Source organism: Chelonoidis abingdonii, chromosome 6, assembly GCF_003597395.2.
Source record: "Chelonoidis abingdonii isolate Lonesome George chromosome 6, CheloAbing_2.0, whole genome shotgun sequence".
Taxonomy (NCBI): Eukaryota; Metazoa; Chordata; order Testudines; family Testudinidae; genus Chelonoidis; species Chelonoidis abingdonii.
This window is the reverse complement of record NC_133774.1, coordinates 51,505,779-51,532,261: the sequence shown is the minus strand read 5'-3', so window position 1 is coordinate 51,532,261 and position 26,483 is coordinate 51,505,779. Positions and strand designations below refer to the sequence as shown.

Genomic DNA, 26,483 nt, shown 5'->3' with positions numbered 1-26,483 from the left:
TGTTTTACATCCCTTTAATTTCCTGTGTGCTGTCTTGATGGAGGTAGCAGTCCTGCCTAAGATGATCCTATGTTATTTGGTTGACACCATGAATAGGCAGACAAGTATTTTTCAGAAGTCTGTTTTGTTAGCATACTAATGTCCTGGCCAAATTTCAGTTTGAGGCAATTACATTTGGCCTATTCAAAATCTCCCTGTAGTTCTGTTTTGCTATGATGTATTTTGTGTCCTGCACCAGCTATGGTGTAGAATTATGGTGCACTGTTACTGTTGGTACATTTCTGTGACTCCCAGGGTCAATGCCTTGATCTGTGTGTTTAATAGGTGCATCAGGTTGTTGAGCACTTTGTCTTCCTTTAGAATGAAATATGCCAGATAAATGTCAGGTATTTTTATTATTATCAGACTAGCAACTACGTTCAGTACTCACTAAGTCAAAACTACAATTTCAAGATTGAGAATAAGGATAATATTTAAGGGGGTGTGTGTGTGTCGGGGAGAATGAAAAATAATCTGGAAGTTCTCCTGCCCCTTTTTTTGAGTGTTATTCCTGCCCTGAAACTACTTGGCTTAAGAAAAGAAACCAAACAATTATTTTGAAAAGTGAATTTGAAAAAAGATGTAATATTCTTTTAGGCATTGCTTTTCCAATTGCATCCGGCCACACGTAATGAAATCTTGGGAGAATTCACTGATGATGTACCTCTGCAAACTCATGAGAAATGCTTACCTTGCATTTAAAGGGCTTGACATCAGAGTGAACAATCATGTGTGCCTTCAGAGTCTGTTTCTGCACAAAGCTTTTGAAGCACAGGTGACACTGGTAGGCTCGGATATTGGTGTGGATCAACACATGTCTCTTCATGTTGGCTAGCAGAGTAAACTCCCGGCCACAGATCCCACATTTGTGCTCTTTCACACCCTTATGGAAACAGAGAGTCAGAAAACTGAATAGGTGTGCCTGTGTCAGTCATTTATTTTCAAAGCCATTATATGAATATATATTCAAGCTGTGCTAGTGAAGCAATGAATAAATTCAATTCTTGTTAATATCACCCTGCTGAAGTGGTAGACATTTGGATATTTTTTTTCTTCTGGTCAATTTCTGTAAGATTCTAAAAAAGTGGAAAAAGAAACCATAAAATGTTTATATCACAAAACAGTATAAATAGCACTGAGGAACAATAAGTGTCACTTCCCTCAATAAGTTTTACAGAGCAGTCATATCAGGTTATTCTGCCTCAGCTTTCAAACTCTGTTTAGCTAATCTTTTGCATTTCTATGGTGCTTTCATCCAAGGATCACAGAGCACTTTATGAACATTAATGTAGGGGAGCATGTTCTCCATTTCACACATGGGGGGAAAACCAAAACATGGGGAAGTGAAATCACTTTCCCAAGGTCCCACAGGAAGTCTGTGGCAGAGTCATTAAACTGAACCCAGGTCTCCTGATTTCTGTTCTGTGCCTTAGGCACAAGACCATCCTGTAGGCTACAAGAGCATCATATGATTTTATTAGTGGTGAGAAATGATTATACAACACTGTGGCAAAAATTTTCAGAAGTATCTAACTCAGTGGTTCTCAAATTTTTCTGCTAGTAACGCCTTTCACATAGCCAGCCTCTTAGTATGACCCCCCCCCTTATAAATTAAAAATACTTTTTAAATATATTTAATGCCATTATAAATGCTGGAGGCAAAGCGAGGTTTGGGGTGGAGGCTGACAGGTCACGACCCTCCAAGTAATATCCTTGCGACCCCCTGAGAGGTCCCGACCTCCAGTCTGAGAACCCCTGATCTAAGTCCTTTTAGAAAATGGGTTGTAGTAGCCTTTCACTTGCTTTTGAAAATTTTACCCTGTCACTGTGTTGCATCATATGTCTCTTCAGGTGACTATATTAATATCACTAGGACACCCAAATGACAAACCAATGGCAACATTCTGCTACCCCACTGTATAGCTTAACTACCAATTGCATGTATACAAATAGCATGTCAAACATGTATAAACTTATTAAGTGAGATATAAAATAACTTGCCAACATCTGATAACATTGAGCCTGGGATAATCCCTGTTGAAGTCAATGGTAAGACTTTGACTTCAGTGGGTATTGAATCAAGCCCTATGTTACAAAGAAAGAGCCTGCCTCTATTTTGAAGAAAAATATGGAAAAATAGTACCTGCTGAATTTTTGTAAGAAGCAAAGAGTCATGCAATTAAGCAATAATATTAGTGGCACTGGGCATTTCATGGGGATTATTGACTCTCCCTGGGCATAAGACATTAACTGTGGATACAAATGATAGCTTTGAGATACCCAACTGCTTGATCTGAGCTGCACTCAGGCAGCTAGACAGCTAAGTACTTAAACTGTGCTCACAACTGACCACACCTGACTAACTGTGAGTGAAAAGTAGAGGCTCTTTCTTGGACAAGAGGGTGTTGCATTTTTCAGTTGCAAGTTTTTATTAGACTTTTAGGTAAGTTTAAAATTATAGAGTAAATCCAAAGAAGGGTTGATTCTACAGAAGCGACAGCAGGGGAATTGGGAAGAAAATCAGAAGTGAAAACAGAGATTATTCTTTAAAAAATTATCTTATAATTCTTAAATTTTGCAATTTTCTCTGTTCTTAATGTTTAAATTTAAACGTTAACCCAAAGTAGACCCGTGGGGAGAAAAAACACAAATCTGAAAGCAATTATTCATAAAACATATGTGTGTGTTCATTAGTTTATCAGCACTAGTTTATTAAAATGCATTTTGATTGTTAGATTAAAATTGATCTTTACAATATGTTTGTGATGATGGGATAATTCTGATTTCACTTGTTACGCATCACGTTGAAAACTCTTTTCTGTTTTAGAACAATTTTCAGTTATTCATTCCAAATTATAGACCTAATCCAAAACCTAATGATGCCAGTGCAAAGACACCCAGTGCAAAGGACTTTGGATCAGGTCCTTTTTTGCCCAGCTCTAGTTACTTGTACTCTGGATTATTTCTACATAACATGGTCGAGGTTGGTTTGGTTTTTCTAAATATAGGGCAAAAGCTGCTTATACAAAATCTGCCAAGCAGTAATATACTTGCCTATGCACAGGTATAAAAAAAGTTCTGTAGCAGTTTCACTGCTAAAGATTATTATACAAAACTGTGGTTTTCATGAAGATAAAAACCAAACTGGAGAAGAGGATCTGAACTGAAATTTGGGAAGCAATACAAACTACTTGATTGAACTCCTGGTTATGGTCTTTTTCTTGCATTGCCTTTGTTAAGACTAGAGCCAGTTTCTGTTAGTGGCCAGACTGTTCTGGTTCTCTTTGCATAAAATTCAGACCCATACAAAGGGCCTCTACAAGGGCCTGTATACCATGTCAGTTCTTTTGGGGGACTTAAATGAGACTTTAATGGTGCATAATCCTTGTGCTGGCCTTCAGAGCCTGGGCAAATTTAATCATTAGTGTCTTACCTTGTGGGTTAAAGAGTGTTGCTTGAGATGGTGGGGCTGCACAAACTCCATGCCACATTCAGTACAGATGTATGGACGGATGTCTTTGTGCTTCATCATGTGATTTTGCAGCTGGCTTGGGTACTGGAAAGTTTTATCACATTCTGTGCAATTGTATTGTATAGGACCTCGATGGGTTGTTAAATGTCTCTTCAGCTGGGCCAGGGTTGGAAAGTCAAGACCACACTCCACACAAATGTTATCTCGGCCACTCTCATGCTTGGACTCGTGGGCTTTCAGCTCACTTGGATAGGCAAAACCTCTGCCACAAATCCTACAGTTGTAGGGCTTGATGTCACTGTGTTGCATCATATGTCTCTTCAGGTGACTGGTTTGGGTGAAAGCCTTGTGACAGACCTGGCACTTATGTGGTCGAGTGCCCTGGTGTGTCAACATATGAGTGTGCAAGTGACTCAACTGCTTGAAAAGCTTGCCACACCGAGTGCAAGCATGAGGTTTGATGCCACTATGTCCCAAGATGTGGGTGACGAGGTTGTACTTGGAAGTGTAGGACTTTTCACACATTGGGCATTGCCATCGTTTTTGTTCTCCCCCTACATCAACATAATAGCTGTCATCAATCTGGAGGTTGACATCCACTCTTTCCACCTTCTGTTTATTGTCACCACTTTCCCTTGGTTCAGTCCTCCTGAATCCTGGCTCCGGGGGTCTTTTCAGTTGGAAGGAATTCCTGAAATGGAAGTTTGAGGGCATAATAAAAGGAAACATCAGGCCAGGGTGGACTTTTGGGTAATAAGAGTATGGAGTTTGCACAAATGCAGGAGTGTTGGGCCACATCATGTTGGGCTTTATTGGTTCTTGTTTAATGGGCTTGGCTCCAAAATGCTCCAGATTTCTGTAGAACTGAAAGCTAATGTTACATAGATCAATCATTTGGGAGTTGTATTTGGACTGTGTGGGTTGTTGGTACATCAAAGAAAGACTGGGGGAGCATACGTTGTTGTTTTCAGATCTGTGTGATGGTGACGTAGGATCTCCTGTGGGGATAGTGTGAGGCATTTTTGTGGGCATGCTTTTGCGTTTCCGGGAACCTCCTTCAAAGGATCCGTGAAAGGTTTCTATATCCCTTAGGGAAGGACCATACTGGAACTGTGCAAGCTGTGCCCTGAATTCTTCACTGAGTGGTGCAGTTCTGTGAGACTTCACATCAGGGTCCATTGGCTGCAGGCAGTGTGATGTGTGTGTTTTGTCAACATTGAAACATACATCCTCATTTTTCATCGCATTTAATTCCTTCTGCATTGTCTGCCTGCCTTGAAAAATAATAATAAAGAAATTCCTTTATTTTTTCTCATGTTCTCCTAAGGCCTGTATTTTATTGTGTAGTTTATATTTTTTTAAAAAATTAAGCATTTATAAAATAGTCTCATGACCAAATAAGATACCAATTTACTTCAGCTATACAAAATCTGTCTGTTAGTGGAAAATAAGAAGCTTTGAAATTAATGCTTTAAATCAAGCTCAGATCAAACATTAGCTTTATGATCTAATGGTACTGTACTTGGATACATTGTTCAGCATATATTGTAATATTGCTGTGTAATTCAGCCAACCCACTTGTGGGCCAAATCCTTTCCTTAAATGTGCATGCACAGGCACTAGAGTTTAACTCTGTAACTAAAGGATACAACAATACAAACAAGAATGCATATATTGCAGTATCGTTGTGACATAAAAATTCAAAGCCAAAATGTTTGAAGTTTGAACTTCTTTATATCATTAACTCATGCTGCAGTGGAGAAAACAATGGCAAAGTGAGTTCAGAACACTGTGTACCATCAGCTTTCACACTGGATTTCCTGGTTCCCAAAAGGTGGAGATAAACATTGTATATGTGGTTAGGGAGTGAAGTGGTCTTCTGTTTTTTAAAAAGAAAAAAAAGCTAAAATGTTGAATGGAATTCATGTGGGCAATATATATATTGTTTTTTTACCTGAAGATTGTCAGGTAAGTATGGCAGCGTTTAAACAAAGAAAACATATTTAACTTAGAATAATATCAACTACCCCTTCAGCTTTCCAAAGCAGCTGACAACCTGAGTTTGCCAGCTCTACTTTGGCAACATTTCACTGCCTTTTCATGCAATAAAGTCATTAGGCAAAATCCCGAAATCCACATGCAGATTTTATGCTATTGTCTCCAGTGGGAGTTTCGCCTGAATAAAGATACAGTAAAATATCAAGGATTTCAGAATTTGATCTATTTAAATTAGATCACTGGGATTTCATATTGACCTTACAATGGTACATGCTTTTTTGGAGTACTGCTGTCTGTCCAGGGTGAGGTTAAAAGAAAGAACCAGACACATTTTCGCTTTTCCACCTATTACATGCTGAGGGAAGTTAATTTGTTGATAGCTATTAATAACCCTATTCTTGGGAGGCATGGAGATGATCAAACAGTGCTAAAGAAGCTCCAGTTTCTTTATCCAGAAGCTCCAGTTTGGAGAAACTTGCTTGTAAAAATAGATGGAAGAACCTGTACATGGCCTAGAGAGGGTGTGGCAAGCAGAAGTCATCTAAAAGACTTGGTCGCAAGCAGATAAGTCAAATCTTTTTAGAATATACAGGAGCAAAATCTGAGGAGTTCCGGGGAGATCTCTGAGGCAAAAGGCTAGGTGATGCTACTTTTCAGACACCCGGCAGATAAAACAGACAAACTTTTAGGATAAGAATCCTCAATGATGGTAGTAGAACTAATGGGAATGCCTCAGTGCATGAAGGAGGAACAAGTCCTGGGGCCTCTAGACTTATATTTAGTAAAAACAGAATAGTAATAGCAGAATCTAATGTTCTAGCCTGAAAAAACTCATTAAGACAGGAATTATAGGGGCTATCATCACCTAGAGCTGAACTCCCACCCAAATCCAGTCCCTCTTTTGGGAACACACAATGGTTTGGTTTATAAAAATGGGAAATCCTTTGAGACCCAAGAGGGACTTAGATGACTCCCTCTCCCCACATTTTCAAGGGGTAAATGTCAGGCAAATTTGAACTTATTTTAAGTTATTCTAAATGTATGTACTTTTAATTTGAAATCCACTTAGGTCTCAAAATATAAGTCTTCCCTCAACATTGTGGGCCCAACTTTCCATTGTCCTGCTCCTTGTATAGTCATTTACATCTGTGTGAAGTACATAAAATGTTAAACAAGTGCCAGGCAGTAGCAAATTAGGCCCTGTTGTCATTATTGTAATGCTGTCAAGAATCTATAGAAGTTACAATGAGTAAGTGCCTTGATAGGTGCTCATTGCTCTTTTGTCTCTGTGTTGCCTGCTTCTCTCAGCTTGTATTATCTTCATTGGTGTCTGAGGATTTCAAACCATCCTGAGACTGAAGTAGTGGCAGAATGTTTGAGAGTCTTTTCCTTGAGGTAAAAGGAGCATTACTGGAGAGGAATCCTTTTATTACTCAACAAAAGCATTAGTCACTTGCACAAAAAGCTTATGTCATATTATCCTATAATGGATTACCATATAAATCATTGGATCAGGTATACCTGGGAAATAGGGAGTTCAATTATTCAAGAACCACCATTAACACAGAGGTTGGGTGCAGTCAGACTGAGGTGAATGAAGGATCTGAGATGAGAGGGAGAATAAAAGAAAATCAAATAGAATATACCTGCAGTACCACTTCTCATAAATAATAAAATAGCATCTAAGGGCCCCAAATCAGGCTCTGTGACTCTTAGACTCTGTACAAACATAGGGGGAGACACACCCCTGACTGTATAAATTTGCAATCCAAGTTTTGCTATGGATCATCTTGTCATTTCTGGCTCGTTATTATAGTTCTGTCAAGTCTTATACTATAGAAATCAAACATTTTTGTTGTTCAAGACAAGTGACAAACCTGGGGCCTGCTCCTACTGCCTCTGAAGTCAATGGCAAAACTCCCATTAACTCAGTGGGAGCATGATCTGCCCTTGGTCATAATCTCACTCAATAAAATATTGCTAAACCTTTCAATGGATAACCAAATTATAGAAGGGACTCCAGACTTGATAACAGATTTAAGGATTAATTCCTTCACAGACATAAGGTGTAGTGCCTTCTGCTTTAAATAACTGTGCTAGAAGACATCATGTTACAGTACCTTTAAAAAACATATTTCCTCATTACTTTACTTTATTTCTCTTTAGAAGATCCCTCAGCAGCTTAAATACATTTTTTATCACCCTCACCTTAATTATTTCATAGATGTCTATCATTTTTAGCACATAATCACAGCATATCTCCTTTCCTCACTCTTCACCTAAATATTTGTGTTCTATGCATAATAGTGATCAATAAGCTTTACAAATTATTTTGGTTTAAGTCTGGATAAACATCTAAAAGCCTGAGTATTTATCTGAGCTATCTAAGCTTCTTGAGTTTGAAAACACAGTCTGGAAATCTCACCAGGACAGAACTTCTCATGCTATCTTGGCACTTGAAAGTTTTAAAAAACATATATCAAGACACTTCATAGCTTAAAAAAGATTCCATTTCAGTTAGAGTCTAGAAATGAGTAGAGAGTTTCTAGGGATTCTTATTTTCCCAAATAGTCTGCCCATCACCAATGGAATACAAACGTATGTCTCCTTAATTTCTGTTTTTAATTTCTATACATGAATATATTGGAATATGATGTATTAGATCCAAAATAGAACCACGTAAAGCATCTCTACAGTGAGTTGGGAAAGCTGTTGAGATTCTTCCCGAACAAAGCTTCTGTACTGCTATTTGTAAGTAACGTTGTTATTGAATGAACTTCCTTGAAAGAGGAAGAGAGTCTTTAACACAGAAAATGAATTACCTCTTATTTTCTCATCTCCAGGCATAATATTTCCCCAGAAGAAAAAAACCAAACTTGTACATATATCATGCAACTCATTGTACCAGCGTATATATCTTCAGAGTCCCATCGGTGAGATCCTGATCCTATTGAAGTCAATGGCAAAACTCCATATATGGAAGCCATCACCAATTATTTGGAGAGGCATAAGGACACCAGTATAAATGCGAGTGTTCCAAGTAGCTCCAGCTTAGACTATAACTACCCCTTTGCTTCACAATTGTTCTGCTACTGCTACTACTGACAGAGACGATAAAAATAGAAATGAGACCAGAATGAGTGAGAACTGAACAATTAAAAACCCTTTAAGATAGGAAACCCATACTAGTTTGATGTTCGAGTGGAGCTTGGGTCAAAGATCTGGAAACAAGCACGAAACGGAGGCTAGCATGGAGAATATAAAGGTGGTAGATTTGGGCACAGCTCCTGTTAGCATGAGGGGCGCTCTGCCGGTCACCAGGAAGGTGGCAGGCAGGGTGCCTTCGGTGGCATGGACGAAGCCTCCACTGAAGCCGCGGGACCAGCGCACCCTCCACAGGCACGCCTGCGGGAGGTTCACCGGAGCCGCGGTACTGGCGACCGGCAGAGCACTCCCTGCAGCATGATGCCGTGCTTGGGGCGGTGAAATGTCTAGAGCCGCCCCTGGTTAGCACTAATAGGAACTGTGTGTTTAAACAACCACATCTGATTCAAAAACATAGCTGAATGTACCCTATCAATTCATTCCTCTTCTCCCTGTGGGGGTTGAAATACTGATGCTGGGATTTGGGAGGAAAGAATTAATTGTAACTGCATTTCTTTTATTTAATTACTTTGTTTTGGGTACATTATGAAGAGAGTCAACCCACAAATAAAATACTACTATTCTCCTTCACTCCAGCTGAGCAGGTGAAAGCTTCTCAGATCTCACTGTGCACACATCTGCTTTTCAACAGTGGACATTTGAAAGCAATTATTTTAATGACCAAGTTATTGCTGACTCAGTAGGTTTCATGAGACTTTCCTTTACATAACTTGCCCCTAAGTTTTGTTTTGTTTGGGCCAAACCCTGAAGTCCTTACTAGTTTTTAATCATTCCTAGTTTGGGCAAATCTTCTATCGACCTTAGGATTCGATTGATTAGAAATTAGACCTGTAAAAGACCCATTTGGTCATTCAGGCCCATGTAGAATTGTTCCCTACAGAATATTAGCAAAATATTTTGCTGAGTACAATTTGAATCAGTGAAAGTATTAAGAATATTCAGACAAATTTGAATTTGCGTATTACCATTGGCTACAAGCTTTCATTTAATTAATGTGAATGAATTTGCAAAGCTCTGCCTGAGCCTATATATCTGATCTCGCCTCACATTTCCCACTTCTCCTTTGCTTCAGCAACAATGACCTCTTCATTTCCTTCTCCCATTCCTACCTTCATGCTGCCTCCTATGCATGGATTAACCTCCCACTCCCATGTGTGCCTCTCTTCATTCAGATCTCTCCTAAAGCCCCACTTCTTCTGTAAAGACCACAATTGGAACAAAAATGGAACACATTTTCAATACTTAACTAAAGAGAATAATTTCAGGATTTGATGTTTAGTATTATTTCTCACTGCACGTCTTGCTCAATACTTGGCTGTTTCCCCATTCCTCAAGCTCTATTAGATGTACTATTTCCTTCATTTCTGCTGCATGCTTGAGGGAGATGTAGTAAGCAGAGATAGGTCTGAGGTGCAAAGTTCAAATTTAGATCCAGATCTGAACTTCCCTAAAGTCTGAGGATGGTCTCATCTGATGTGCCACGTCAGACCCCTCTCTAGCTGTAACTTTGTAAATGTCATGTGTTCAGTATTTCTCCCCCACCTCCCAATCATCTCCCTTGATGTACAAACAGACACAGGTGCAATTTGCACCTAGCTAATGTGGAGGCAGCTCATCTCACTGTTTGGTACCCAAATGCCAGATTATCAAACCATTGCTCTTTCTCGTCCCCTTAAAGCACAAAGCTGTGAAAAAATGATGGTGTGGGCTTCAGATATGCCACTGTGTGGGCTTCAGATATGCCACTCACTGGAGAGGACAAGGAGCAACTGTAGCTCCAGTTTCCCAGTCCTTTGTGTGGTATCTCAGATCTTCTTGCTGCTGCCAGGCTAATTCCCTTTCCTTTTATGCCAACTATCTCTTTTTCACCCCTGATGTCACATTATTTCATATGCGTGGAAGGTACAGCAGGATGCACTTTCCGTCTATGCTGTCCTTGCTGAAGTAACCACACATGCAAGCACATGAATATGGAAAATGGGCTGTGGCAGCCTTATTGCTGAGTGTGTCCCATTTCACCCTAAAACACTTGTGGTGTAAACCTGCACCATGTGGACTGAATCCAGAAGAGAGATCTTTAATGTAGAACAAAAGCATTTTGTCCTACACTTGGCAGGGGTGTGTGTGAGAGAGAAATTGTGCTAACATCAGGCAGAGGTGAGGATGGGGGTAGGAAACTCCTCAAAAAACGTTGGACGTAGAGATGCATTAGGGAGTCATAAAATGGGAGACCTGGGGGAATGAAAGGGCAGAGTTGAGAAATGTAAACTTTCTGGAGCTTTAATAAATCTCTTCTTTTAGTACCAACCGCCCTTTCACTCTCGCCCTCTCTCTCACACACACCCCCTCCTTTGTCTACAGGAAAGTCTATAGGACTTGAGCAACAGCTTAAATTTAACCAGGTGCTTAAGTGCTTTGTTGAAGAGGGCTGTTTTCATGAATTGAACCTAAGGGTACGGCTACACTCACACTTTACAGCACTGCAACTTTCGCGCTCCGGGGTGTGAAAAAACACCCCCCTGAGCGCTGAAAGATACAGCGCTGTAAAGCGTCAAGTGCTCCCAGCGCTGCACGCTACACTCATAAAGGATGTGGTTTACATGCAGCACTGGGAGAGCTCTCTCCCAGCGCTGCCGCTCCGACCACACTCACGCTTGAAATTCCAAGTGTAGCCATACCCTAAGTGTCTTGCTAAATTATGGATATCTTTAAGACACAAGACAGGTGGTCACCTTAGCTAGTTTATCTCTCTTCCCTTTTTCTGTTTGCTGTTAATGGCATTGGAATTGGAAACATGTAAACAGTTGCTCATGAACATGATCTGGAATGATTTGAAATCAGGAAGTGGACAGGATCAGGTTTCTCTCCCTGCATGAACATGATACTGTTGAGAGGTTTGCTGTCTTTTCACTTCTGCCTGGGAAATTACCTTCATGTGCTGATTAAGGGCTGCAGGATAAAACTTCTTCTTTCCAGCAAGAAACATTTCTCATCAGCATTATCCTGTAAAGTGGAACTGATGATTTGACAGCTCTTCTAGAGCTTGATCCAAAACTCATTGAAGTCAATGGAAGGACTCTAATGGGTTAGATCCTTTATGATTTTCCATGTAATTTGCCACAAGGCTGGTTCTCCACTGGTAACTTTTTTCTTTTTACATTCACTTGATTCACTGTGATTTAGATTTAACAGGTGGCATTCTTGACATGTCACTTAACATGTCACTTAACACTTTTTATGCAGAAGAAGAGCCTCCAATAATTTTTTATCAGTTACATGTATAAGCCACTCTGCTGAAAAATTTTATTTTCTGAAGGATTTGAACTGTTTAACACAACACAGTAAAACAGCTCTAATAGAAACACGTGGTTTTCACTGATAGTTGTACGCAATTAAATAATATTGGTTTCTTGGGTTAAGTAACAATACTGTATTCCATGTTAGTTTCACTGGATCTGTTTTTAGCACATACCTGACTCACTTCAGGATTGATGCTTAAGCTTTTAAGTTATTCCTCAGGCTCTCAGAGCTATCTCCATAGTCTGAGTTTCCCAAAGCAGCACATCTGCATTTGTCTCACCTGTGAAAATGATGCTAAGAATGAGAGACAGGTCATCTCTAGTCAAACGGAAAAGCAGATAGGTTTTCATTACTTGAGCCACATCTCTGTTGTTTCACTGTGGCTTTAAAAATATTTGTTTTATGCCAATCAATCACCTCTCACTATGTTTGGGAAATAGTCTATTTGCACTATACTATCTGGCTATACAGATTGTAAGGTTTCTGAGTCATTTTGGGCATGCATGTCCATTATTTGTTTTTCATACCCTGGCAGACAGATATTTGCTTAAAACACTTTGCAGAGTACATTTATTTTTGTCACTCTCTATACCAGGGAATTTTAAAAAATCTACTCTGAAATAAATCAATGTACCATTATTTTCATATATTTTTAAATAATTATTAAAGATGTAGAGCCAGATTCTGAGATCATTCCCACAGGTGCATATCTGGAATAAATCTGTTGTTTCACTGTCAGAATTCAGGTAGTCTATGGGCTGAATCTGATGCCTTGACCTTGCCAGAAAACATGGTTATGGCATAATTTGGACATGGATGGTGCTAGTGAATATGTTAAAAGAAAATTGTTTAGATGGATGGCTAGGTGTGCAGGTCTTTATGTGTTATCACTGCTTTTCTGCTTTTTTATTCGTTTTGTGTTTTTCTCCTGGTCTATGTTGCAGTTCCTTTCCTCCAGAGATGAGTAGTTTGCCCTTAATTTGGCAGAATGATTCATTATCATTCCTATTACACTTTTACATTGTTTCCCAAGGCAACTGGGTACAGGACACTGTGCAGTGTAGTTTGGTTCAGTGAACAGGGTGCTGTGGACTTCTATGTCAAGCTTACATTGAGCTTTGTAATCTTATCCCCAGTGCACCTCTTACCATGCCTCTACCCCTTATTGGGAGATCCTTAACTGACCATCTCCAGCCACTTTAATGTGTCAGTGACACAAAGTGGCCTTTGCATTCAGTTTAGGTCCACTGCTGTTTTTGCCCTTTGTTTCTCTCCTTTTCCACATCCTTCTTTCTCTGCTTTTTCTTCCTCTTTGTTTGTTTCCTCTGTTCTTCCCTCTGCATATTCTTCCCCAAAGGGTTCACTTCTAACCCCTTCCCCATTTTATCTGTTAAAATGATCAGCAATTAAAATAATTAATGTTGATAGTGAAGTGTCATCACTGGGCTTTATAGCGGACACTCCGCTATAGGGGATCAGGCAGTTCAGTCTCAGAACTATTGTTTCAGCCTGTCTGCAGACTCAGAAAGATAGTTACACCTAGATCACATTTGGTAGGTTTTCTTCACAAATATGAGGGCTAGAAACTTTGTTTTATTAAATAAAAGCTTAAATTATGCACCATCTGAATATGTCGTGCAGGCCATAGTTGTACCTCAAGTAGGCTGAATACAGTGTTTGGCACTTCTGCATTTTCTGGATATTTATTTACATTTTTGAGAAAGCTCTTGTGGGGAGAAGGATGTCTTTGGAGATGGTCATCAGGAGAGGAGGGCTAGCCTACAAGCTAGTAGTCCGAGGGAGGGGGAGAGAGAGAGAGAACATCTCTGATCTAGTACTATAATACTTATTCTTAATAGCTTAATCCACATTTATATCTATTAATCAAAATTATTAGTATAAATATGGATCCAGGTATCAGGATGAAGTACTTTATTAAACAGTTATACAAATTCATCACCCTATATATAGCTCATTTAAAATAAATGAAAATACTCTAGGGAAAATTTGGCCCCATGTATATTCTTTACTATGCTTTCCCATATGTACCAATACTGCAGCCTTTCTGCTGTGTGGGATCTGTCCATTGTGACAGGGTCAGGCCAGATGGCTACAGGAGAGTGTTAGAAGGCACATACATTAGTCCCAGATTAAGTAGATCCCTTTCCCCTGGATAAGGTAACAGGGGCAGTTCCAGAACAAGCAGGAACTTGCTGGAACCAACTAAGGCAGGCAGGCTAATTACGACACCTGGAGCCATTTAAGAAGAAACTGCTAGAATCAATTAGGACAGGCTGGCTAATCAGGGCACCTGAGTTAAAAAGGACCTCACTTCAGTTTGTAGCATGTATGTGAGGAGCTGGGAGCAAGAGGAGCTGAGAGTGAGAAGACGTATTGCTGGAGGACTGAGGAGTACAAACATTATCAGACACCAGGAGAAAAGTCCTGTGGTGAGCATAAAGAAGCTGTTGGGAGGAGGCCATGGGGAAGTAGCCCAGGGAGTTGTAGCTGTCAAGCAGCTGTAAAGGAGGCACTCTAGACAGCTGTAGTCCACAGGGCCCTAGGCTGGAACCTGGAGTAGGGAGTTGGCCTGGGTTTCCCCTCCCCCAAACCTCCCAACTCCTGATCAAACACAGGAGGATTTGACCTGGACTGTGGCTTCTACCAGAAGGGAAGGTCTCTGGGCTGTTTTCTGACCCACATGGTGAATCTCTGAGGCGAGCAAATCTCCTAATAAGCTCAGGACCCACCAAGGTAGAGGAGGAACTTTGTCACACCATCTTTCATTAACTTTTGTTGTTAAAATCTGCTTGGACACATTGCAGTATTTTTCCTTATGAAGATTTATATCGTGTCAAACAAACTTTGTGTGTATGTGTGAAAAGCCTATACAATCACTAATGTGTAATGGACCAAATTTTGCCCTCAGTTACATCTGTTTACACAATTAGTGGACTAGTATAGCTGTAACTGAGGGCATTATCTGGGCTTTGAGATCAAGCTATGATCTGATGTCAAAAAGATACATTCCTTCAGACTCTTACATAAAGAATCATAACAGTACTCATGTCAAAATCTGGAACAAGGAGTTTGTCACCACCTTTATAAAATGTACAAAATAGTTTTTTAAATCACTGCTTATGATTTTAAATCACTGCTCATCTCATTCCATCCTTATTTCCTGCCTACTTCCATATATATCACTGGCAACTGAAAATATCACACTTTTGGCATCAGATCATTGTACATACCAAACAGTTTTCCTTTGGAATATTATCAAATTAAGTTAACAACTTTTTAGGAAACTTTTCTCCAGGAACTAAAGTTAGTGGAGATAAATTGAGGGCAAATAAATGACTTTAACTTTTGAAGGAAAAGGACTTCAGTGATAAAATTGCATCAGTTGAGTGCAGTTCCTGTGGTTTCCTCAAAGGAAGACTTCAGACAGAATAGTGTAACTTACCAGACATAACAATTACATACTATATATGTGAAATTCCACTTACAAAATCTTCTTAGACTGTTTTAGCATTTTGAATTTTTAGATAAATAATGGAGCGCTGCAGAGAGTCCAGAATGAAAAACTAACCTTGGCTAAACACTTCTGCTTCAGGGCTTTGTTGCAAAAGTCAACCTTTCACTGCTACTTATGGACCCTTTCAAGGGCACTTAGGTTGGCTTAAGATCCTTCCTTCCCACCATAGTTTCACTCCTGCTACTATCCGATAGAGAGCCAGGGAGTGGCCTGGTAACCTCCCATCTCCCCAAGTCTTAGAAGCTGGTAGATGGGGACTCCTGTCCTTGGTCTGCAAGCTAGCCAACCAGTTGGCCCAGACAGTCCATCTCCTGAATGCTTCATTTGCACATAAACAGGTGCCTAAAAGAAGAGATCTCCAGGTAAAGTGTGCGTGTGTGTGCACGGATGTGTGGAGGGAAGTCATGTGAAGAGAAGAGAAACTACTGTGGGGATACTCAGCTGACTTTGATCAGTTTCCATATATCACCTCCAAAACGAGATTTTTAGACGAAAACCTGGCCCTATGGAAGTCAGTGGGAGTTTTTTGCCATTTACTTCAACATTGCCAGGATTTCACCTTTTTTAAAGTTTTGCTTTGAATTTTTGGGTTCACGCAACTCAAAGTGAAATTCAGAGGTGCTGAAACGATGGGAACCAATCTACTACTAAGATTCTGTGGAACTTGTGTGAACTGAAACAGGAGGACTCAACTCCAGATACTGACAAGCAGGAGATATAACCTATCTACTGCTCACGTCTGTCTCATATCCAGTTCCTTAAAAATAGTTTACAAATTATGCGTCTGTCTTCATTATGAAGCTTAGGTGGATTTAGTTGCGTACACTTTCAGTTATGAACATGTTGCTGAAGTTTGCTTCAATCTCTTCTGGAAGGTCTAAAATTTTTTTATTTAATATATTGCAATTGCTAAATAGCCCATTGACTTTGTATAAGAGGTTCTTAAATACAGTGTGTTGGCCAAATTTTTATCTAGGTAGTTACCTACATTTCCCTGTCTATTTCAATTGGATACATGACTCACTTCAGATCTGATTGTGAGCGGTTAACTGCCTTCAGTTCCCACTGAAGTCAGTGAAGTTACCATTGTCTTACATTTAGTGTATAGAAATCAAACCCTTTACCTTTTAAAAATAACATTTTGCATGGTGGCAGAACAATGACAGAACCCAGATATCCTGAGACCCAGTCTGGTACTGTAACTGCAAGACGATACTGCCCCTCAGCAATTAAAAACTCCCCAAAACAATTATGGTCAACTATTTTGAAAAGTAGAGATACAATAAATATACTTGAACAGGTTCACTAAAGGCTGCCTTAAATTGATCCTTAAAATGATTTATTGAAACTAACTCATTTGAAAAGCATGATTATTGAGAAAATGTCACTTTCACTTTAAAATAAAATGATATGGAGAGAGTCTGTCAGTATTTTGTGGATTCCTCTCAGGTGAGCACTTGTTAGTTGCCTACATTTTGGTGAGAGCTACAGTACTCCAAGGTGCTGTTAAAAAATATGACTATTGGTATGTGTACAATTGAGTGTAAACATTGAACCAATGATTAGTTTTTTCCTGAATCACCTTGGAATCCCACTTGTCCACACAGACATTAACAGAATAGTGTTCAATGTGTTGTCATCTTGAAATCATCAGCAGAGGAAAGGGGTATTAAATAGTGGGGAGTCTGATCAGGGTTCTAAAAAGAAAAAGCTGCTTAATTTTGAAAATGCTTTTTGCTGGAGAAACTGCTTTGTTGAGAACACTAATTACTTTTAACTTCTATGTTCAGCCTGGGCCAACAGTGACTTAGTCAATTACCCTTTAAACAAATGTGTAGTGGTGATCTCAGTCCAATAGTACAGTAGTTTAGCTGTTCTCTCAGTTCAGAGAGAGCCCTCCAGAATTGGGTGCATTGTATGCAAGCCTTACCCCAGAGCTTAACTAAACTTTCTTTTCTCCCATTTTTAAGGGGAAATACTTCCCTAAGCCAAGCATATATCATGATAAGACCACACTGAAACCATGTTTAAAAATCATAATTCCTTCATAGAATATAAGAAAACTAAAATAGAAAGTTAAGAGCTGTATTCTCCTCCTAACTTCTGGTCCATGTGCTTCCAGAGACATGCATATCTGAGGGCAGACTCTGGCCCTGAAATTTGAACTTGGAGTTTTCTATTTATCAGCAGAGTGTGCTGCCTAATTCTCAATGCAAGTAAACAAAAATGTGGCTGCAAGAGATGTGATGAGTATGCAGCCATATTGGATTCATCCCAAAGTGGCCTTGCTCCCATCCTATTGTTTCTTTCTTCTTTAAGTAGGTGTAAGAAATACAGGCTACAAATGTACAGAAAAAATTCTTATTTGAAGCAGTTTTATCAGAAGAACTTACACTACCAGATTCTTCCCTCATCTGTGAAGGTGAAGGGCAACATCCTCGGTGCTTTAGCTCCACCTCAGAACAATGTTTCTGACTGACCAGGTCAAGCGCTCACAAGAAAGTAATTTAATATAACTTCCTCACTGGTGGTTTCCCTTCCCCTGTGATCCCAAAGTTGAATCCTGTAACTGGTTGAGTAACAGGCTATTTCCTCCTTCTGATCCACCAATGTACATCCCACATACAACATTTAATTTTATTAACTTTAGTGATTGCAAAAATTAAGGTTTTAAAAATAAGCAATAGTTAGTTGCAACAGGTCAAAAAGCATCTGAAATTGGCACCATAGTTGGTTTGGGGAACGTGGTTGTTGGTGGTGGTTTTTTTATTTCATTATCATTTCAGAACTAAAATTCAGCTTCATCATTTTAATCCAATCATAGGGCAGAAATGCACTATTGCTGACAAGTTTCAATCCAATCCAATTTTAAATGGCGTTGTTACAAAACTCTGGGGGAAAAAAATGAAGCCCAGAATGGTAATGGTGACTTTCTCTTAGCTTAGCATCACAAACATTGTAGTATAATAATGACTAGAAGTTGTCAAAGGGGATGTGGTTTTTGAAAAAATATTCACAAATTGCATCCAGTTTTTAATCAGTTTCAATTTTCAAGCAGCTCTAATAATTATTTAAACCTTCTATTAATCACTTTTAATCAGTCATCCCAAAGGCCTCATTTAAAAAGTGCTTCCCATCACAAGAACAATGGTCAAAGTGACACACCCTTATACTCGAACCTCCATCCAACCAAAAAAATCCAATCAAACAACTGACTGCTAAAACAAACAAACCTTGAAAAAGACAAAGCAAACAACAACAAAAATAACTTAATAAAGTTAAAACCAAAAACCTTTCCCCATGCAGAGTTTTTGTTTGTTTTTTTTTTGTTCCTGGAATGGAAAAGTGCCAGAAATTCCATGAAGTCCACTGGGGACTTCACTGTTGCGACTGCATTTATGTGGAAGGTGCACATCCTCTACAGTGATGGACATCTGTATAAAACCCAGGATAGACAGAACTCTCATGGATTATTTTGACTGACTTTGTGCAGTGGTGCAACATGCCCAAACTAGTATGTTACTGTTGCTCATGTGTATCGTTGTTACCCGTAGTGGATGACTAGTGAACTTGTTCATTAAGGTCATCAGATACAAGTCATGATCCAGGATTCTATCCTGTGGGTAGAGAATAACTCCCATTGAATTAAATTTCTTGATTTGTGATTTATTTAAGTTGAGAGGTGTTTCTTATCTCCTAGGATAGGAGAATGGCATCCTGTATACTGGGATTCAGAAGTTTTGAAACCTGTTCCCAGTGACAATAGGTAGGTGGTGCTGCTATCTGTGTGATTGCAGGTAAAATTCTGCCTTCAGATCTGTACTGCTTCTCATAACTGGAACAACTTAATGTTTTGGGTTCAGCGTTAATCAGAGATACTTGGTGATAATTTGCATGGTATTCTGAGTCTGTTTTGAAGGGACAACACGTGTGGCCAGAGTTCTTTTTCCTTCACTTCCATAAATATTTACTGTGATGAGCATCTCTTAAACGTAGGAGCAATTAGATAATTCATCTTCTACTAGTGACTTCCCTGTGGTTTGCTTCAATTTCCACAGGAGAACTCTATTCTGCATTGGCTTCAGTAGACACAGCAGAAATCCGCATTAGTGAATTGCAATATGGGGTGGGTGGCCTACACAAAGTTGTTCTAACAAGTTATTTATTTAATTAGAAAGAGGGGAAATGTTGCCTTCCAAAAAGAGATCCATAAATCTAAATTATTTTTCAATAGTACATATTTTCATTAAAGCTACAGAGTGCATCAATAAATCCATTTATGAAACATCTCCACATGTAGAAAGAGGTACACCTACCTTCTGGGAGACCTGCCATGAGGAGTACATCCTTTTAAAATTTTATGCTTCCTCATGATTTTATCTGGTGCCAAGATACCAAAGGAATGGGTGTTGCAGTAAATATGTGCATTTTTAATGTGCTAGATTTATACTATTTAAATGTTCCTATTACAACTTTGTGTGGAGAAAATATTGTGAAATAGCTAAATTTGCAGTATTTATGTAAGGGCAAATTTACTCATTCAGATGGGCCCAGTCCTGGTTCCATAGACTTTAAGGCCAGAAGGGAAGTCAGTGGTTTTGTTTTTTTTTTGTTTTTTTTTACCATTTACTTCAATAGGAGCATGAGCAGGTCCAGTGTGAGATATCAAGAACATATTTTATGACCGACTAGGGCCCACAAACTCCATCAAATTACAACTTTGGTCATGGGGTGAAAAGCAGAGACTGCTTAGCCAATATTCCCCTCCCTCCCCCACAAGCAAGTGGGTAGCGAGAAGAGGCATAGGAGTAGTCATAGCTTCCCTTACCCCTCCTTGGTTGCCAGCTAAAGTAATCATTCAGGTATCTGGGTAGGGAGGCGTAAATTGCTCTGTGAAAAGGGATGAAGTAATTTACTCCCGTCATAGAGTAAGGAGAAAGCAGGAAAGGAAATGGGACATTTGATGGCTCATAAATCATTCTCTTTTCTGCGCCTGGCATAGTGCAGCTATGTGCTACCCCATTATTCAGAGAAGACTGTAAAATTACAATCTAACCCAGATAAATTATACAGTTTCCATCCTTGATCAATGAATAAGGAGCAATTTCTCCAAAGCGAAAGATCAGACAATGGATACCTCATTGCTAATGTTAGTGTACTTCTTTAGTACAGCCTCACAAAATAACCCATGTATGATCTCACTATCACTTTGCTTCTGATTTCAAATCAATGGCACTTCTTTCTAATCCAATATAGAAAAGTGGAGGGTAGTTTTTTTCACTGAAAAGTATCAACTTACATACTAACTGAAATCCTCTGACTGCTTTTGTAAATTCAGCATTGTGAACTTTCAGGTCCAATGAACATTTAAACATTTCATTCCTTTTACAGCTTCCAAAATCCTGCTTATGTGAAGCAGTGCCCTACATTCACAATAAGCATAGGCCATTGAAAACTAGGGCAGTTTTAATTTTAGTTATTTACAAAAATTGCCAGAAAGAAACAAATTTGTTATCCAATTAATGAAAAACAGTTTTCCTAAATCTTTTATACAGTGGAATTTTCACAGTTGGGATCAAACTATTTGCTGGCTTTCATCTAGTCTTTTCTGAAAGGTGAAAGCAAAAGGTATTTGCATCTTTTGTTTTTCAGGGTAGTTGGGGAAACAGAATAATAACTAACTGCTGCCTGATTCAAGTATAATATAAGCTTCTAAACCATGCAGCAAGAAACCAGGAGCAAATGGTGGAAGAGGGGAAATTAAATCACCAGATAGGGAATATCACTGCAGTTTAAAAACCTTTAGTAGAAGTATCCCAATTTCTTTTAGTATACAACTTATTTAATGTAACCCTCTTGCAGGATCTTTATAGTTCTCAATTTAGAGGCAAAATTGCTTTGTTGTGACTGTATTTATGAGTTAGGTATATCTCCATATAATAAATAGAACTAGTAGGGACCTTGAAAGGTCATTAGAGTCCAATCTCCTGCCTTCACAGCAGGACTAAGTACTGTCCCTGACAGATTTTTGCCCCAGATCTAACTGGCCCCCTCAATGACTGAACTCACAGCATTGAGTTTAGTAAGCTAATCCTCAAACCACTGAGCTATCCATCCTGTACAAAAATCACACTAACACCTGTGTAGTTCCATTTCTGTTACTGCATAGGTATAAGTTCCCTGGGCATCAAATGAAAGCATTATTTTCTTTCAAAAATATAGGATTCTTTCCTAGAATCATTAGTATTTTATATACAAGGCAAGAAGGAGTGATTCCTGCTAAATGGATACAAAGGCAAGTCAGACATCTTATTCATATGTAACTTGCAAAACATATTGCATAACTATTAGGTGAACATCTAGTCAGAGCTTTTGACTGGATGAACATTCTTAACCCTCATGCTGAATGTTATCTATTTTTTTAAATTGATATTGTACCTTTTCCAGCAGCAGACAGCTGCAGGCTGAGTTTCATAACTGTCATCTTCTCAACATGAAAATGAGGGTGACATCAGGCTTTTCCAGTGTCTGTTTCCTCTCAAGCAAACTTTTCTGCCTTTTGCCTTATTTTTAAAGGCTTACATTTATTTTTTCCTTCTAAAATCCTTTCTCTGAGACACTTTTCTTCTCTGATCTCACTTCTCCATGCTCAGTTTGTCCTCTTGGATGGGAAGTGGGAGTGGAGAAGCTACTAGGTTTTAAAAATACATGGTTCATTTGATTTAACAACACTTTTCAAAAAGGTCCTTAATGCAAATGTTCAGAACGCAGAATTGTTAAACGTCTGTCCGATAAAGAATAAATTCATCTTTGTCTACATTATCATCTTTTATATAGGACTATTGCTATTGTATTTAAGGGATCAACCTGCAAAGGGATCTGCATGGGTTAAATGGTCTATTCATGAAGTTTCCTTTGCTGTATTGGAGCCCCAGTAATAATTTCAGTATGATCTGCCTGGGATAATCAATTCTCCAACCTACTTAGGGTCTGTCTAGGACTACTTCCAGGAATGTGGTGGTCTCCACTCTACTTTGGGTTTATCTTGCGTTACTGGTTTGAGGTTGCCAAGAAGTTTTTTCTTCCATTCTAATTCTAAACAATTAATAGGTGTGCCAACACGTCTATCTTCTGGATATACATTCTGCAGTGCCTCAAAATATGCAGTATTGTGGGTACAGCTTAAACTTATCTGTATCCACATTATGCCCAAATTGCCTTAAGAACACTTAGGCCAAGATTTTTCAAGGTTTGTATGTAAAATACCTGATAATTCAAGGTAAAAATTCTCCCATTGCCAAAAAATACAAACAACACAACAGCTATAAGAGTTGTTCTCCCAATAAGCCAAAATGTGAGAGAAAAAACATTTAGAACCCAAGAGCCAAATCTCAGCTGGTGTATATGACCATGGCTCCACTTGCACAAATTTTTACAAGCAGAAGATCGTCTATCGAAAGAATCTCATTGACTTCAATGGGCTTTGGATCAGAACCTTTCTCCTGTGACTTCCATGGGTCTACTTGTAGAAGTAAGGCCGCAGGACTGGGCCCTTACCCTTATACTAACTCATATATTAGCTAGTTAGTACATAATAGTTCAAAATTACTGCTGATCAAAAAATGTTCTGTTAAACACTTTTTGTTGAAACTTCCATTGAAAATTTCTCAATGATTCATTTAGATAAGGTTGAAATATTTCATTTCAACTTTGCTTCAACTTTTGTTATGGTCTCTTATAACTTATAAGATAACAATGTAATATAAAAAAGTTGAAATCTTGACTTGTTATATAAAAGTCAAGTTGGTTAAACTTGAAATGAAAGGTTGACATTTTAAAAAAAAAAGTTTCACCTTATTGAAATTAAATATTTTCATTTCATGGGAAATTGCAAACTTTCTTTCTAATTTTGGAACACTTTAAAAAATATATTCAAAATAGCTTGTGGAATAGGAATTGGGGAGCCAAACAGCTCAATTCAAAACTACTCTGTAACTGTCTTTTTTTTTTTTTAACACAAGCACCAATAAGCTTTTAAGTAAGATTTAAAAAGTCTCTCTGGTAAATACCTGTTTTATTGCCTTCATGAAAACAAAATGTTTCAAATAATATAGTAATTAATCACTAAAATATATTTCACAAACATTAAGCTTATGCTATAAAGTAACAAATACTATAAATTTAAGGAGGCTGGCATTCATAACCTGTTACTCTGCCTATAATTTTTTTTCACAGCCATACAAGACAAGGACAAAACTTGATTTCCTAAACTCTCAAAGAAAAGTTAGTTTGTTACAACTGTATTATATAAAATCATGTTGTATTGATTTTTAACAAAAAATGCACAATGTAAAAGACCTTGCAAACGACCAAAAAATAAAGTAACTGAAAGGTGTAATCCGAGAATGAAGTACAAAGCTCAGGGTCTATATTTACAATAAATTATAAACTATCATTCTGCATTGCTATTTTATTTAAACATTAATAGGGAACTGAGTTTAGAACCGGCACTTTATTTTTTGATTAGCTACTATAATAGCAAGTATACACACTCTTTTGCCTCAGGATCATAGAATCCCCTCTTTTCAGAGCTCTCAAAGAAAGGATATGTGTAAACATGGGCCCAGATTTCAAGCATACATGAATTTGTAGAGATTGTCAAAACTGAAGTCTGGAGCTACATTTTGCAATTGGCTCCTGTCTTAATTGTAGATTGAACCTAAATGCTGGATCCAACCTTCCCAGAACTTTGGGATGTTTGCAATCCAGATCAAAATTTGCAGCTTGAGCTAATCTTTACTGTGGTAACAGCAGTGTAATAGAGAAATTCCGTGGCCTCAGAAGCTGTAGACTGAGCAAATTGCATACTTTACAAGCTAAATTAACAAAACGACTTCTCTGTTTATCTTATTTGGCATATGAATGGGAGCCCAGTTTTCAAATGTAGTCAGCTACATAGATGTTCAAAGCCCACATTTGGTTGTCTGAATCAGTACTTGGTCACATAAAATGACCTTTTGTCCAGCTAAGTGCCAAACTGGGTATCCAAATAAAAAAGTACACCTCATTTTCCTGTGTGCATTTGAGAACTGGTCTCTCTACAGTGGTAACCTTAAATACTTCACCTACAAAACATTATCAACCAATGCTCATAGCACCAAACTAGACAAACTTGATACAGTTCACTTAAAACCACATTAAACAATAAATTGATTAGCTCCTTCTATTTATTAGCAGTTATAAAGTGCTGGAGAAACATATAATTTTATCAGAAAACTTCCTAATTTAGGAGAGATCACTCCCTACCGAGGGTGGGAGGAAGCTATAGAAAGGAGCCACAAAGAGGAAAAATGTATTTGTTCAGTCATTGTAGAAAGATATATCCCCACTTCTGAGAAGGAGGCTCAACCTTCAGAATCCATGGATTTCAGAGGATCCACCAACAGCCAGAGTTGTCTATAACAGCTCTGGGGTTCCCTGCATTTGGAGCTGTGCTGCCAGGGACTCGAATGTCCCACAGAACACTCTAAAGCTCAGAAGGTTTCACTTGCAAGTTAATGTGGGCTCGAGATGTTCAGGCTTCTCTTATGTAGAAATATGACCTTTTCTACTCCTCATCCGCACTGCACCTTCCTGTGTAAAAAGTTGCTATTTCTGTTGAGTTGCCTTATAAAAATAAAATGCATTCTTAGATCATACCCTGCTGACAGTGCAGTCAAACTTTGCTAGCTTAAGGTGTTGTATCTGATACTTGGAAACTGTAGCTGACCAGCCACTGGCTGATAAGGAATATAAATAAGTAGCCAGCATTTTATCATTTTACTGACACTGGTGATTAATCTTAGTATTTGTGACATACCTTTTAATTTAGTCTTTTTAAAGTGAAACTGGATCTCAATTAACTGGTCAAATGTCACTGCTTTGCGTATACCACAGGCACTGAGATACAAACACTTGCGCGCGCGCTCTCCCTCTCTCTCACACACACTACATGGCTCCATTTTAAAAAAAAAAACCAAAAAAAAAACCCTAGTAATTCTTTCTCTTTTATGGCACAGGTTGATGACAGCTCAGTTGCTTAATGTAACACTTGAATATCTCTGAAGTAATGGTCAGAGATGAACAAACTATACTAGCCTATCAATTATGAACCTGCTTATCCTATCTCTGTCTTTGGAAGGTCACAGTAAACCTTGCTGAAACTCTCAATATAAAGTCAGTGAAGTCTAAAACAAGCTACAGTTCCTGCTGGAAAGGTAAAGTCAACTACTCAGCTTCATATGAAAGAATTCACAACACTGAATACTGCAGACATTATCAACCTCGCTGAGAAACCATTCCTCAATATTGGTTAAACCTCATGGACTAGATACTACTAATAGCAGTATCTAAAAAGCTGACTATAGATATTTAAAAAAAATATATACTGCATGCCAATTCATACAGTCATTATCTTTTGTCTGGTAGCTGATAAATGTCTGTCCTGTATTTAAAGGTGTGTGTGTGTGTATATATATATATATAAAAATAACAGATTTAAGTAAAATGCTGTCTTGGTTAACTTACCAATTGTTGAAGTTGGAATGAGCTAAGCTCTCTACCTGCTTTCCTGTTGGCAATCTCTCTTGCTCCCTGTGTAGAGATTGCAGTAAACTTAGAAAACTAGCAAGGACAATGTTTCAAATGACTTAAGAAAGAGAACAGGAACAATCACTTCGTTCTCTTTTTTCAGATGAGTACAGTACCTTCAGAAAGAAGGAAGGAAGGGAGGGGAGAGGAAGTCAACAACCCTTTGCTTTCCTGCAAAAAAATAAGGAAACAGTAGATAGCCATCTCATTTTTGCTCAAACAAAATGTTTGGGAAAATAAATATAATTGAACCAAAAGGAATTCCTCAAGTATTATATCTGAATTATTGGCTTCATGAGGACTAACTTATAGCTCTCTGTGTGCAACTACAACAAAACAAATAAA

General features: G+C 38.5%; 1 protein-coding gene across 2 annotated transcripts in view; it reads right to left on the bottom strand.

Annotated features, from left to right (window-relative positions):
* ZNF366 (zinc finger protein 366) overlaps positions 1 to 26,200 on the bottom strand; it is a 35,174-nt gene extending 8,974 nt beyond the window's left edge. The window contains exons 1-4 of one of the 2 annotated variants that reach the window (XM_032771670.2): positions 26,076 to 26,200; positions 7,031 to 7,112; positions 3,473 to 4,785; positions 731 to 922 (exon numbers count right to left, since the gene is read on the bottom strand). In XM_032771670.2, coding sequence (XP_032627561.1) covers positions 731 to 922; positions 3,473 to 4,774 — 1,494 coding nt within the window. In that variant the 5' untranslated portion in view covers positions 4,775 to 4,785; positions 7,031 to 7,112; positions 26,076 to 26,200. The remainder of the gene's footprint in view (positions 1 to 730; positions 923 to 3,472; positions 4,786 to 7,030; positions 7,113 to 26,075) is intronic. The other variant, XM_032771671.2, reaches the window with a different exon arrangement.
* Between the last annotated feature and the right edge of the window lie 283 nt (positions 26,201 to 26,483).